Raw genomic sequence first — 14,690 nt, 5'->3', positions numbered from 1 at the left:
CTAAGTGACTGGAATGAGATACTCTGTGTGCCCTAACACATTTATTCTTTGCAAACAATTCAAATAGAAGAATAAGTTTAATGTGAACACAGAATAATGGAAGAGGAAATGTATGGCTAAAAAATGATGAAAAATATTAAACTTGTAACAATACGAGCTTCATCATGTAAAAGTATTTTGACCATTCGATTAGCTGAGACTAACTTAATTTGGCTGCTTAGAAAAAAGTAATGTTTTTTCATTGGATTCGTTGTGATGTGATAATAGCTATAGCAATAATGTTTCACCAGTAAAAAAAATTTCATACTGACATTATCTCAAAAGACCGTCAAATCTGGTAGTACAGTACTATGGAGTGGTGCATATTGAAAAAGAATAAAGATATGTTGCAAAATGAATATATATATATATATATATGGATATGGCTTATGGATGCTTCGGTACGTTTGTTTACATGCATGATAAGTCATGATATAGCTTTATGTTCAAGTTATAATTAATTAATTATAAGCTTTGAAACTTTATAATCAGTAGTATTACTAGTATATATGCTCTTTCACGAGTCTCCATTTCGCATCTATAAATAGCAGAAACACAGGATTTGAATGGTTAAAGTAAGAACAACAAGAAGAAAACAACATATTCATACATATAATATATATATATATATATATATGTACACACATATATATTATACATATTAGAAAGAGGGAGAGGGAGAGAGAGAGATGGGCGGGGTGACATCTTGCGTGGCTAACAAATTGGCCTTCCTTCCTCCAAAACCAGCAGGGTACACAGTGTTCAGAGACTCTAAAACTAACCGGTTGTCTCTAAGTGTCCTACCTTACCAGCAAAACGCCGACGTTTTATTACTATCAACTCGCTGTGGCACTAAAATAGTGGCCGTCTACATTCGCTACCCCATGGCCACTACAACAGTCCTTTTTTCTCATGGCAATGCCTCTGATCTTGGCACCACATATCCCTACCTTGTCTCTTTGAGCTCTCAGTTACGTGTCAATATCATGGGGTATGCTCAATTCTCTCTCTCTCTCTTTCTCTCTACTTATATATATTTATACATGTCATATGTTTTGTGTAGGTACGACTACTCTGGATATGGGCAATCAACAGGGACGGTAAGTTGATTCTCAGCATCTTTAGAGAAGTTTAAAAGATGACGAGACCCTTCTGGTTTTGGTTTTTTTTGCTTGTGCATGCATATAAACACATGCTTTGTTACGAGAATTATTATTATTTTTACATATGCATGCAGCCAAGTGAGGAAAACAGCTATGCAGATATTGAAGCTGCTCTTGGTTATGTTGAGAAAAGCTGTGGCATTAGGCGAGAAGACATAATCCTCTACGGTCATTCTCTTGGATCTGGTCCGACCGTGGAGCTTGCTTTTCGATTCTCTCGCTTCAAAGCTGTCATTCTGCAAAGTCCTATACTCTCTGGTTTCAGAGTCGTATACCCCACCAACGAGTCTTATTGGTTTGACATTTACAAGGTACATACATATACATATACACACACACACACACACATATGTATAACTACTCTTGTCCAATATACTAATCTCTCTTTCTTAAATATTGGTGTTCTTGTTGAATATTTTGTACAGAACGTTGACAAAATTCCAATGGTTGATTGCCCTATTCTTGTCATACACGTAAGTATAGCCTTACCACCTTAGATAAAAATGTTCTTTCTGCTTTTTTTTTTTATTTCCAGATAAATATGTGTGTGTGTGTGTAGGGAACTGATGATAAAGTGGTTCGTTTCTCCCACGGCAAGACACTCTGGTCTTTGTGTAAAAACAAGTTTGAACCACTATGGATAGAAGGAGGCGACCATAATGATTTACATGAATTTCCACAGTTTATACCTCATCTTCTGAGCTTCTTATCAGCTCTTGATCAGAAGCCCTTAGCCCCAGCTCCAGTTAGTTATGATATAAAGATAAGATAAAGTCATGAATATGGCCTTTACTATAATCCTTAGTACAGTACAGCCTTATAATATAATAATATATGTAAGTATAAAGTGAACTATACGTAGTAATAAAAATAGTACTTAAAAGGGTCCATTTATGGGCTAAATGTACGTAGAAGTGGGTTGTTAAGGAACATGGTTCATTGTATTTGAGTTAAAATATAAGAGTGGTTTGAAGATATAACTAGTGAGCAAGAGAGAGCTGGCTGTTGTGTCTGCGGTTGCTTCAATGATTTCAACTGTTGGTGGTGCCCCACTGTTGTTGACAATAAGGGGACAAACCCCAACTCTTATGGTTTGACTTTATTCAAAATTTAGATCAGTTTAGTGCTGACCAGCACCACGCTTAGTTTATTGCTTAGCTTTTTTGTTCTGTTACCACCAATCCATTCATGAAAAAAGTTATTTGGGGTTCTTGCTTTGCGTCTGGGCATGGCAGTAGTGCATTCAAAGTTTTCAAACTTTGGATTCTTTTGGCCTTATTGATTGATAGCATGCAAAAAGAAAAAGATGTATGACTCTAAATATATAAGTTTTACATTGTGAAATGAAACTCCTTAATGGGTTAATTTTAGTATATTCAATTAGTTTCCCCAAATATATAACAGATAAGAAATAAGATGTAGTAAACTTTTGGTAAAATATAGCAGCTAAGGTGTTCGATGAATTGACCAAATGAGAATCTCTAGGAGATGCAAGGCAACAACATACACATAAATGTATATTAATTATATTGACCTGATATTAGAGTAACAAAGAGATAGGGTTAATGTGATTGAGACCCACCACCCTCTTTCCCTGTTTGCTTGTCTACTGCTCACTGAGATGGACCCCATAACGGGAACAGACATCCTTTTATTCTGTCATTGGCGCCATTTGTTGTGTTATGTTTTGTATTCTATAAGTCGTTCTCACGTCATATTCCACCAGTAAAGACTTGTGCTTGTCTAATAGTGACATTGATCCCAAGCTTACTCACTGGTTTTTATATATTAGATTGTGGTTGATATCAAATATTATATAAGGGATTATATATTTTTTGTAATGTGTTTTGTTTCATTATTTTTTTGGACTCTGTATTTTAATAAATTACTTTTTAAATTCTATATTTTGTAAAATGGTTCAAATAAAACCCCAAATCTGATTTTGGTCAAAGTTTTCTCAACTGAAATCACAAATAATTCATCAAACTAACACTTCAGAACAAAAATAAAGGCACTGTTTGACATTATTTTCTGTTTTTTGTTTTCAAAATTATGTTCTCAGAAATGAGAGTAGAAAACTGTTTCTGTAGTTTTGAAAAAATAAGAGGTGTTTGGTTAATGTTTTCTAAAAATAACAAATATATTTACAAAGAGAAAAATATTTTAAAAGTTTGTAATAAATAATGAGATAAAATAATTTGAAAGAAAAAATGATAAAAAATAAGAAGTAAGAAAGTAAGGAAAAGAAAACAACTTTTTGTACGTATTTATTTACAAATATATTTACAAAAAGTTGTTTTCGGTTGTTTTCAAAATTTTCTGTTTTTTGTAACTTTGTTTTTAAAAATTGTTTTATGAAAACAATACCAAACACTCCCACTTGTTTTCAAAAAACAGTTTTTAGCTTTTAAAAACAAAATATAATTTTTTAGTTAAGGTGCCAAACACACTCAAAATTATCTTACTTAAAATCTGTGATGTTATATTCAATTTTGTTTTCGTTAAAATTGAATTTAGGAATTTATTTAAATAATTTTATAAAATATAGAGTCTAAAAATAAATTTTTTAAAACGCAGGATCAAAATAGATAATAAGAAAAAAGTATAAAAATATATATATATATATATATATATAAACTCACTATATAAATGCATTGGTTTCTACAGTGGGGTTGGTCATGTGCTCATAATAGTTGTAAAGATCAGCAAAAAAATAAAAAATAAAAAAGAAAGGGTGATTAGTCTTTGACCAAATGAATGATTTGCATGTGCAATCTACTAATCTAGTTTAGAGATTTCCTTTATCTGAGGATCCTAGAGATAGAGATTTAATTAGTGGGAATCTCTAATGAAGCCAAGAGCCACCTTATGTTTTCTTCAAGTGTTTTGATGAGGAAATCACCAAAAAATCAGATCCAACTTTTTCAAATATATTGATTTACAATGAAATCTGTGATCAACCCACCTTAGAAAATGTTGCCTCGATAATTATTATTGCATCTTTTTCTACATACATATTCGTGAAACAAATATCTCAATTCTAAAAATGAAATAAGATCATATCACATGCCTTTCTTTCTTTATTAAACTTATTAATCTCGGGATATCATGATGAAAATGAAGAAGAGGGGATTGTATTGTTGAATTGAATGGCTATTTTCAAAAAGTTTGAAACCTTTTTTGTCCTTTGATAAAAGTGTACGATTTAGTTCATATTTTTCTAATATTGCCATTTTGAACCATTTCACTGTTGTATTTGCTTTCATGGGTAATATATATGTTTATACACACATATATACACTAACATTATTTATTCAGAATGGAAACTAATCACTCTCATAACTGGGTCCAATGAAATCAATCCTGAAGACATTTTGAAAGTGATTTTTTTTATTTTTTTTTTTTGTCATTTATTCTCCAAAATTGGGTCCACTTATTTTAGTCAGACTTATTACCATCCACTTATTTAAGGCTTGATGTATGTTATCTAAGATCCAAATTACTCCATAGACTATTAATAGTACTCTTTCTAATTTATTAGAAGAAAATTCAACAATGAAGGCCTATTTTAATTGATTTTAAGTTATGTAAATCTAGCTATAAGTACAAAATATAAAACATCCTAATTAATTTTAAATCACACTTTAATATAAAAACAAAAATATAACTTTAAAGAAAATTGTCTAAGAACCGACAAGTGTCAAGTTTTTATTTATTATTACTTATTAATAAGTATTATTATTAATATTATTATGTTTTTTTTTCTTTTATCATTTTACGTAAAATAGATATGATACAAACAATACAGTCTCAAATCATCTCATCACTCATGGTGAGGTCCATTAGTGAGAGCTGTGACTTGTTAGCCAAGTGAAATAGAGTAAAGGTCTCTCTCTCTTCTCTCTCTCTCTCTCTCTAGTTCAATCACAGCTTAAAGTGCTATAACTTATACCTACCAGAAGAACAAACTCTATTCTCTTTTCTTCTTTTCCTTGTAAAAAAAAAGTTGCAATCTTTTGGAAAAGAAGGAATGTCGATCCCAGTTAATTCTTCAGACTTGGTTTAGTATAATTAAATTTATTACAGAGAGAGAGAAGGAGAGAGAGGCATCAGACCAAGTGGTAGATTTAGTGTGTGTTGTGAGATAGAAACAGAGTGAGTGAGTGAGTGAGTTGGAGTGATGGGTGGGGTGACTTCATCTATGGCGGCCAAGTTCGCCTTTTTTCCACCGAACCCACCTTCTTACAAGTTGGTCACCGATGACCGTACTGGTCTCTTGCTTCTGAGTCCTTTTCCTCACCGTGAAAACGTTGAGGTTCTCAAATTGCCCACTCGCCGTGGCACTGAGATAGTCGCCATCTACATTCGTCACCCCATGGCCACCTCAACTCTGCTCTACTCCCATGGCAACGCCGCCGATCTGGGTCAGATGTATGAGCTCTTCATCGAATTAAGCATCCATTTGAGAGTTAATCTCATGGGGTAATCTGCATATTTTGATTTAACTTATCTGTTACTCTTGGCATCATATGGATTTGTTTCTTCTTTTAGTATCTGGGTGTTGCTAATTTTGAATTCTTTTGCTCCTTTTTATAGTCTTGTTCACTAAAGTGCTAATTTTGGCATCTGGGTTCTGTAAATTTTGAATTCTTTTTATCTTTTCCGATCGTTTCTTTACTAAAGTTCTAGTTTTGGCATCTGGGTCTTTCATTTTTCTTGTGATGTTGCTAAACTGAACCTGATCGGAAAGATTGGAATGATGCTGGCTGTTTTTCTCTTCCCATTTTCTTAGAACTTGGGATTTCGGGTTGTCTTATTATGCTGAAACTCTGGCTTGAATTGGATGTTGAATTGATTTCAGTGTAAGTTCCAATGACCCTGTTCAGTATCAACCCTTCGTGACTGTAAAATGAAACAAGGATGGAAAATTGTAATTGCGTCAAGGTTTTATGAGAATTCACAAGTGAAATTATGTCATAGGAGCCTGCTTAGCTAAACAATGGTGCTGAGGTTTAAGACTAATACGACACTAAATATGCTTCCCATTCTCATGCATAAGGAACATCTGGTTCAGCCATAGCATAAGGTTTAACTTGCTAGTGTGGTGTCAATAAGTCTCATTCGGAAAAATAGCTCCCTCATACATATATAATTTTTTGCAGGTACGACTATTCTGGATATGGGCAATCATCCGGCAAGGTTTGTTATTTTTTTAACTGTTTCTTTTTCCATATTAATGAAAACTTTGGGCTCAGAGACTCATCTATGGTCCAAAACCATTTCTGTGTTGCAGCCAAGTGAACAGAATACATATGCTGATATTGAAGCTGCATACAAGTGCCTTGAAGAAAGCTATGGTACTAGGCAGGAAGATGTCATCCTCTACGGCCAGTCTGTTGGAAGTGGCCCAACTTTGGACCTTGCAGCTAGGCTGCCTCAGTTAAGAGCTGTTGTTCTTCACAGTCCTATACTATCTGGTTTAAGAGTCATGTATCCTGTAAAGCGTACATACTGGTTTGACATATATAAGGTAAGTTACATGACAAAGCCAGTTGGCTTGCTTTTGTTCTTGATTAGTAAGTTTATGTATTATGTGCTTATTTGTTGTTACTTCTATGCAGAATATTGACAAAATCCCACTTGTTAACTGCCCTGTTCTTATCATTCATGTGAGTATAAAAGACATTATTTTCATGAAAAGAGCAAGATATACTAATGTTATCATTGTTTGAGCCAATTTCTATATCTTTCTACAGGGCACCTCAGATGAAGTTGTTGATTGTTCCCATGGCAAGCAACTCTGGGAATTGTGTAAAGAAAAATATGAACCGCTATGGCTCAAGGGGGGAAACCATTGTAATTTAGAGCAATATCCTGAGTATATCAGGCATCTCAAAAAGTTTATATCAACTGTTGAGAAGTCTCCTTCTCAGAGATACAGTTCTAGGAGAAGCACAGACCAGTATGAGCAGCCTCGGAAGAGTACAGATATTTTATTTGAAGTTTCAAGGAAGAGTACTGATCGAAGAGAAAAACCAAGGCATAGTACAGACAGGGCTGAGAAACTGAAAAACCAATTCAGCAATGTTGATAAACTAGAAAAATTAAGGATTTCTTTTGACCATATGGAAAGGTCTCGGAGAAGTGTGGATTGCCATGAGAAGTCCCGGAAAAGTATTGACCACCAATTGGAGAGAGGAAGAAAGAGCGTTGATCGCTTGGATAGAATAAGAACAGGGTAATAATTCTTCTTATAATAAGTATGTATAATTCAAATCAAATCTCAGCTTTGGTGTTGTGGGAAAATTATTTTGGTCTTTCTTTCATCTGATGATGTATGGTCTTCCTGCTGTGTAATTTGGCTTGTGGCAGTTATATAATAACACTATGGTATGGAATGAGAAAGTTTGATATTATAATGATATTTATTTCTACAATAGAAGGAAAAGAAAAAAAATGCAGCAGAAGTACAATGAAAAACTGATATGACATGGTTGTGTTAAGCGAAGTAGGGCCTTCACTCGGTAAGTTTCTTGTATATCTTTTTACACAACAAAATCAACATAATTGTGTTCATACTTCTTTAATTTGCTTTATTTTTAACTGTTCTGAGCTATGGAAAATGGGTGAAAATTCATCTTTGTCTATCTTAGTTGGAGAATTTAATGCTGACAAAAGCTTAATCTAGTTTTTTATTTTAGTGTAAATTGTTTTCAACTTGAACAGTTTAGCATAGTACACCAAACAGAAATTACTCCTCAAGCCATAAACACGGGCATGATTATAATTACTAAAGTGTTAGTCTTATCTAACATAAGCCATTCCTGTGAACTGACACTATAATATTCAATATTCAACGTGGTCTTTTTAATAACATTTGTTGCAAAGACTGAAAATTTTACTTATATGTATTGTATCCTGGTAAAATCATATCCATGAACAGTCAGATAGGGAGGACGAACTTTGGTTTGCGCTCACTGTGTTCTACAATGGCTGAAGGTGGGAGACGACCAATGCAGATCTCGTGCACTGTTGCAAACAGTGGAAATAATTCTAGCCATCCTCGGTGGCTCAAAACCTCATAAAGCTCTTTAGCCGTTGAGACACCCTGCAAAAAAGAGATAAGAGGGAAAGGAAACTATAAGAAAGCTGGCTCCTTTAAATTCAGTAACTTCTGAAAGTTTTCAAAACTTGTGAGTTTGTCATTCATAAAAGTAGAGTCTGGGAGTTGCATGATTGCATTGTCAATGAAAATTGAATACCAAAATTCTGACATTAATATCTCATTCTGATTTGTTCAAGGTGTAGAAATATTTAAGTAGCTTAAAAATTATGCAGTCTCTCCTCACAGCATACATGGATTTGATTAGCTGTTTGATATAAATAATTTATAGATATAAACCTGTAGTTTTTGGCCTTGGAGCATCTCTGCTTCAAGCTCATCAAATGACCTGCAAATAAACAAGGGAGGTAACTAAAAAGTAAGTATATACTTCAACTTCAAATTATCACAAGATTATGAATCAAGTACTTGATATTAACCTTTTCCCTCCATTCTTAGCAAAAGCCTCCGCTACTTTCCTGTTTCTTCCTCCCACTGTTATAGTGCCACACTCAATTTGGTTACTAACAAACAGAAATATACAAGAGGTAGAGAAAAAAAAGTAAACTTTCTTACGGCATGTTGTTATGAGATCAGCTACACCGCAGCTTTCAAAAAATGTACTGTCTTTAACAGATGAAAACAACAATTTGGAAAATGCCTTCATCTCTCTCAGACCAATTCTCATAATTGCAGCCTACTCATTCATAGAAATGATTTAGAAGTGAAAGAGAGAAAGGATATCAAATATGAGTTTACCTTTCAGTCATAGTACTGTGTACACTAACCTTTGTGTTATTTCCCATCTCCAAGCCATCAACAAAACCTGCTCAAATGCTTATTAATTCCTCATCTACATAATAAGCTTGAGACAAGAAGCTACAATATTCTATTACAAACCTGCTGCTATAGCCACAACATTTTTCAGAGTCCCACATAATTCTACTCCTTCCACATCTTGGACCTATTAATTTCACACGCCACAAAGGAGTAAACTAAGCATGTCTCTAACAAATCAAAATCTATAAAACAGCAACAGTTTCTTCTCTATATGAATCAGAAAGAGAATTACATACATTCAAGGATCTACGATATAAGTATAAATTGTGTAGCGTTGAGTTTTTTTAGTGATATAGTTATCAAAACTCACAGCTGTGACTATGAAATAGGGAGTACTGAACAGCTGAACCCATTTCTCTGCAATCTCTCTGTTCCCCTTGTATCCAACTGTAGCTTCACTGAACTTTTCCACAGCAATCTACAGAAGAAACACAACCAATACTTCACAAGACCCATTGGTGAAAGATCTGGCCCCATAAAGCTGTAGATAACAAGATCAAAACTTTGTTAACTTACCTCATTAGCAATATTTGCCCCCATCAGAACACAACAATTTAGACCCAATTGTTGAGAGATGAGTGTGGAGATCATGCATGGACCTTCCATCTTAACCTCCATTCCTTTAATCAAAGAAATAGCTTCCACATCTTCTCTTACCTTCCCAACAAGCCTTCTGCAAATCCCCTCCATAAATTGATGTGGGGTCACAAATACCAACATGTTTGCATCTTTCACTGCCCCCTCAAAAGAAATGCCCATTTAGATTTATGACATATGGTTCAGAATGCATTAAAAGAGAAAAACTTGAGTTGCGTACCAGCATTTTCAAGGTCAGGGTCAGCAACCACATTTCTGCCAAGCTTTATACCAGGCAAATACTTAACATTTTCCTGGTACAAAACAAGCGAATGTTACAATGAAGAAATAACTTATCAGGTTTAACAATTACTACAACAAGAAATGTTATGAGAGACAGTCACAGGTTTTTACATTGGTTCGATTGATGACCTCTGTGAGTTTTTCGCCACTTGGCAATGTTTCCTCAAATACCCACATCCTCACCTCATCTGAAATTAATTTCAAACATTGGGTTTCCATCAGTGGCCGAAATCAACAGAATTCTCAGAAGCCAAACCAAACCAAACCAATTCAATCCAACTGTTTTGTTCTTGCCATGAAACAATTTCACTCAACTCGGTTTTCTAAAATTCACAAACAAAATTTGCATAAAAAGGAACGAAGAAAAATAGATGTAATTAATACCATGGAAAGAGGTGAGGCTGAGGGTGTTGGAGGCAATGAGCTTGGAAGCCACACTGCCCCAGTTGCCGCTTCCAACAACTGTGACTCTGGATTTGTAGGAAGCGGGTTCGTCGTTCATGGGGGTTGAAGCTTGTTGGTTGAGTTGAAGTTCTTGAGCAGGAGCCATGAAGATGAAGATGAAGGGTGAAGATGAAGAGGGAGAGAGAAAGAAGTAATGTGAGAATGGAAAATGGAGAATGAAAGTTGAGGAGTAATATAAGGCGTTAAGAGTGAGGAGGTGGCTAGAGGGGACGGAGATGCCATACACGTTTCGTCACTCTCTATGTTTTCCGTGTAAACTCTGGCGATCCCCTCTATGTCGCTCTTACACATACACTTGTGTCATGTTTAATGTCATTTTATTTCTTAACTTTTTTTTTTTTTTAAAAAAACATGTAATTTTTTACTTCTATAAATATATAATTTGTTTGTAGTGACTTTATATAATAATCTTTTTTTTATAATATTACATAAAGTTAATTTTTTTTTAAATACTCATACTTTTCCACAACCAGGATTCTAAAAAATTATACTAATATATATAGGAAAAATTACACTTAGTGAAAATTTTGAATTTTTTTGAAAAATATGAAATTTTACAAAGTTTATAAAAATATGAAAAATAATTTATTACGGTTCTATAATCGTCTATTATAATTTTGTATTTAGTCGGTAAATATTGTTTATAAAAATCGTAACATATGGTTACAAAAAAAATATACTGTTTACAAATTTGTAAACTTCGCTTAAAAAAAAATTCTGTATTTATGATTATGTCAATTCATATTTTTGTAAATTTTTAAAAATTTGATATTTTTAGTATTTATTTTAAAATCTTAAGTATTTTTGTGAATTTCTAAAATAATATATATAGATAATTTTTTTTTTAATTTCAGAGAAAGTTAATATGTATTTATATATATATACTTATATTATTTTTTTCATAAATATAATGTACAAAAATATAGCCCAACCTAATTCCTCTAGCTCCATCATTGTTTCTAGATTACACTCGAATCTATACTATATCAAATGTACTCGAAATCATGTCTCAATAGTCTATTGAATTTACACACGAAAGATTATTTTGTAAAATATTATCGAAAAACAAAAATCATCTAATATAATAATTATATTTTTATAACTCTTAAATAATTTTGTACATTATAATATCATTTTATGCATAACAACATAAAATATGAGTCAAAACTTCAGTTGGAAAAAAAATTGAACTTTTAATCACACACTCTACATGTGTAGTAATAATTAGTGATCGTTCTAATTGATGTACCTATTATTGTTGTGAAAGATAGAACGTATTTCAGTTCTTATATTTATTAGAGAGAAATATTATGAATTTTATTATTTGACATATGACATTTTCTTTTCTATTCTATGACATATGGATTTTATTACTTTACAATTCTCTTTTATTAAAATTTAGTTGTATAAAATTAAGAGTGAGACTCTTTTTAATCTTATTATAGGTTTTCACGTTGACATATATGTATGGACAAAAGAAAAGGGGAAAATGAATGGTTAATATACACTTTGATATTCTTTATTTCTATTTTACTTCAAATCAATATGTCATCCTTATCCTTATTATATGTAATCTATAGTAAGTTTTAGGAGAGGTCTTCGATGCACTCCAAAAAATTTCAATTTTTATCATAATTTTTTTTTATAACGGTTTTATACTTTTTTAGACCTGTGTTTTACTTCTTACCTGTTTGGACCCTGTGTTTTGATAAATTATTTTTTGGACTCTGTATTTTGTAAAATAGTTCAAATAGACCCCTTAACCTGATTTTGATGAACTAAAAATTGAGTATAAAAACACAGTTTTAGGCAGAATGACTGTATTTTTGTTCTAAGTTGTTAGTTTGATGAATTATTTGTGATTTTAGTTCAAAAAACTTTGATCAAAATCGGGTTTAAGGGTCTATTTGAACTATTTTAGAAAATACAGTGTCCAAACAAGTAATAAAACAAAACATAAGGTCTAAAAAAGTATAAACCCTTTATAATATCTTATAAATTTTCAAGAAATTTTGAATAATTTACAGTGCTAAAAATAAAGTTCAAATAATCTACTTTCTACGCGCATAAGAAAAATGTTAAGAGTGTAATAAACTATTTAAACTTTTTTTTTTATATGGTAAATTATTTATAATTTTCTAAAACATTGCAAAATGATTTAAATAACTATAATAAACACATTAAAAAAAATTACATAAAAAATAATCAAAAAACAAAAAAATAAGAGGGGGTGCATTAATGTGCCTTCTTAGGGTGCATTAATTTGCTCTTTTTTGGGTGCACCGAAAAAGCCCCTAAGTTAAAATGAAAACAGCAATGAAAACTTGATTGGCACACTTGTTTTAGAAAATAAAAAAAAACTATTTTTGAAAACTAAGTTAAAATCATTCAGCAAAAGAGAAAACAACAAATTGTTGTTTTCTTTCTATTCTATAGATTTTAAATTTTAAAAACACTCAACCATTCAAGATCTCAAAAATTTATAATTTATTTTTAAATTCAATATTTTCAAATCATTTGATTTGAAAATAATTTTCTAAAATTATATTTTTGAATTAACTACCAATTAGCCCCTTAATATTTTCAGTATAATCTTACTATTTAAAAAAAAAAAAATCTTGCTAATTTTCTTTTATTTTTCTTATAGTCTTGATTTTTTTTCTTTTGTCATTTTTACAAGTCAATCTATTTTCTAAAATTTTTATCTATATAAATTTAGTAAAATAATTAATTATAAAATTATATAACAGAATATAATTTAATTCTAATTTACAATATATTTGCTAAAAAAATCATTGATCAAATAAAAATTACAACAAATAAATAAAAAAATATTTTCACTTCAATTATTATTATACCAAAAATAAAATTTATATATATTACATATTCAATTTTTAGATTTTCTACCAAAAAATTATTCAATTTTATAAAACTAAAAAATAGTTAACGGACAATACATTCAATCACATTTTCATAAACATATTTTCAGACACTAAATCTAGATTATTTTTTCAGAATCATACTTTTTCAAAATACAATTTTTAAATCACTAATCAATCATGTCCTAAAAAAATATAACTTTAATATAAAAAAAATCAAAGTTAATGACAATGCAATATTGTTATGAATTTAATTAATGCACTATTATTAAATTTTAATTTATCAATATAATTAAATTTTACTTTCAGCTAAACCAATCACATATTCAGTTTCTGTTATATTTTCAAATTTAATCTCAATCACAGATTTAGTTTTTTAAAACTCAAAAACAGTTTACTGACATTAAACCAATCACATTTTCAGAAACATGTTTTCAGTCACTAAATTCAGATTTTCATTTCAGAATCCCACTTTTCAAAAATACAGTTTTCTAATCGCGAACCAATCAGACCCTTAGTTTTCAAAAATGGTTTTTTTTATTTTCTAAAACAAGTGTGCCAATCAAGTTTTCATTGCTGTTTTCATTTTTTAAAATCTGAAAATGATAAAACTGTTTTTGAATCCCCTACCAATCACTCCCTAAAAGTCCAAGAAACTTGTAAATAGAGAAGTGGTAAGGTATGTGTGAGAAGGTGGAATCTTGTAATCATTGCTTTTATTAATGTGAAAAGGGTCAAATTTAGATAGAGAAGTGAATTATATGTATGAGTTTGGCTTTAGTGTAGTTAGGCCCTACCTTTTAAAGCTACGTCTCCAATCAATCCATAGCTGTGAGTGGTGACCCAAATGAGATGGCGATTCGCTATGGTTTTGGGGGTACATCAAAATTAATACACATATCATCTCTATGCTTGGGTTTATCCGTTACACCTGGACAAAGGGTAAAATGGGAAATGTAGGCCAAATCAAATTATATTTAATGGAGAATATATGTGGGTGATGATTTTTGTAAATAATAATCATTTTAAATTATATTACTAATTTATTTATTTATTTTTTTACTTTCTTCAATTTTGTGTTAACTTTTTTTCCTTTCCCATTAGAAAATTTGAGTATTTATCCATATTGTGAATTCATATATCTAAAAAAAAGCCACCTTATATTAACATTACAAAATAATGCTACTATTTACTTTGATTCCAAATATATCTCTTTCATTTTTCTGTCCTCTATCTCTCTTCTCTCTATTTATCTTGGTTCACCATTTGATTCTTTTGAGAGTCACGACAACCACCACTAAACCATCATTACTATCAAATTTC

General features: G+C 31.4%; 3 protein-coding genes across 3 annotated transcripts; 2 read left to right on the top strand and 1 right to left on the bottom strand.

Moving 5' to 3' along the window:
• Nucleotides 1-672: 672 nt before the first annotated feature.
• Nucleotides 673-2,367, top strand: LOC133817174 (uncharacterized). Its single transcript, XM_062249592.1, has 5 exons — nucleotides 673-1,030; nucleotides 1,103-1,139; nucleotides 1,277-1,513; nucleotides 1,628-1,675; nucleotides 1,762-2,367. The coding sequence occupies exons 1-5, from the start codon at nucleotides 729-731 to the stop codon at nucleotides 1,972-1,974; spliced, it is 837 nt and encodes a 278-aa protein (XP_062105576.1). The 5' UTR covers nucleotides 673-728; the 3' UTR covers nucleotides 1,975-2,367.
• A 2,676-nt stretch (nucleotides 2,368-5,043) lies between these two features.
• Nucleotides 5,044-7,624, top strand: LOC133817173 (uncharacterized). The gene is made up of 5 exons (XM_062249591.1): nucleotides 5,044-5,684; nucleotides 6,365-6,401; nucleotides 6,496-6,732; nucleotides 6,824-6,871; nucleotides 6,959-7,624. Exons 1-5 carry the CDS (start codon nucleotides 5,383-5,385, stop codon nucleotides 7,442-7,444), a joined length of 1,110 nt encoding a protein of 369 aa, XP_062105575.1. The 5' UTR covers nucleotides 5,044-5,382; the 3' UTR covers nucleotides 7,445-7,624.
• Nucleotides 7,625-7,953: 329 nt separating this feature from the next.
• LOC133817172 (glycerol-3-phosphate dehydrogenase [NAD(+)]) lies at nucleotides 7,954-10,770 on the bottom strand. Its single transcript, XM_062249590.1, has 11 exons — nucleotides 10,408-10,770; nucleotides 10,135-10,211; nucleotides 9,962-10,034; nucleotides 9,661-9,878; nucleotides 9,455-9,562; nucleotides 9,205-9,268; nucleotides 9,093-9,130; nucleotides 8,881-9,001; nucleotides 8,745-8,799; nucleotides 8,605-8,653; nucleotides 7,954-8,310 (listed from the first exon to the last, which is right to left on the bottom strand). Exons 1-11 carry the CDS (start codon nucleotides 10,571-10,573, stop codon nucleotides 8,146-8,148), a joined length of 1,134 nt encoding a protein of 377 aa, XP_062105574.1. The 5' UTR covers nucleotides 10,574-10,770; the 3' UTR covers nucleotides 7,954-8,145.
• Nucleotides 10,771-14,690: the final 3,920 nt, after the last annotated feature.

The sequence above is a fragment of the Humulus lupulus genome, chromosome 2, assembly GCF_963169125.1.
Source record: "Humulus lupulus chromosome 2, drHumLupu1.1, whole genome shotgun sequence".
In the NCBI taxonomy this organism is placed as follows: Eukaryota; Viridiplantae; Streptophyta; class Magnoliopsida; order Rosales; family Cannabaceae; genus Humulus; species Humulus lupulus.
The sequence above is the reverse complement of the archived record's forward strand: the minus strand, read 5'-3'. Positions and strand labels throughout refer to the sequence as shown.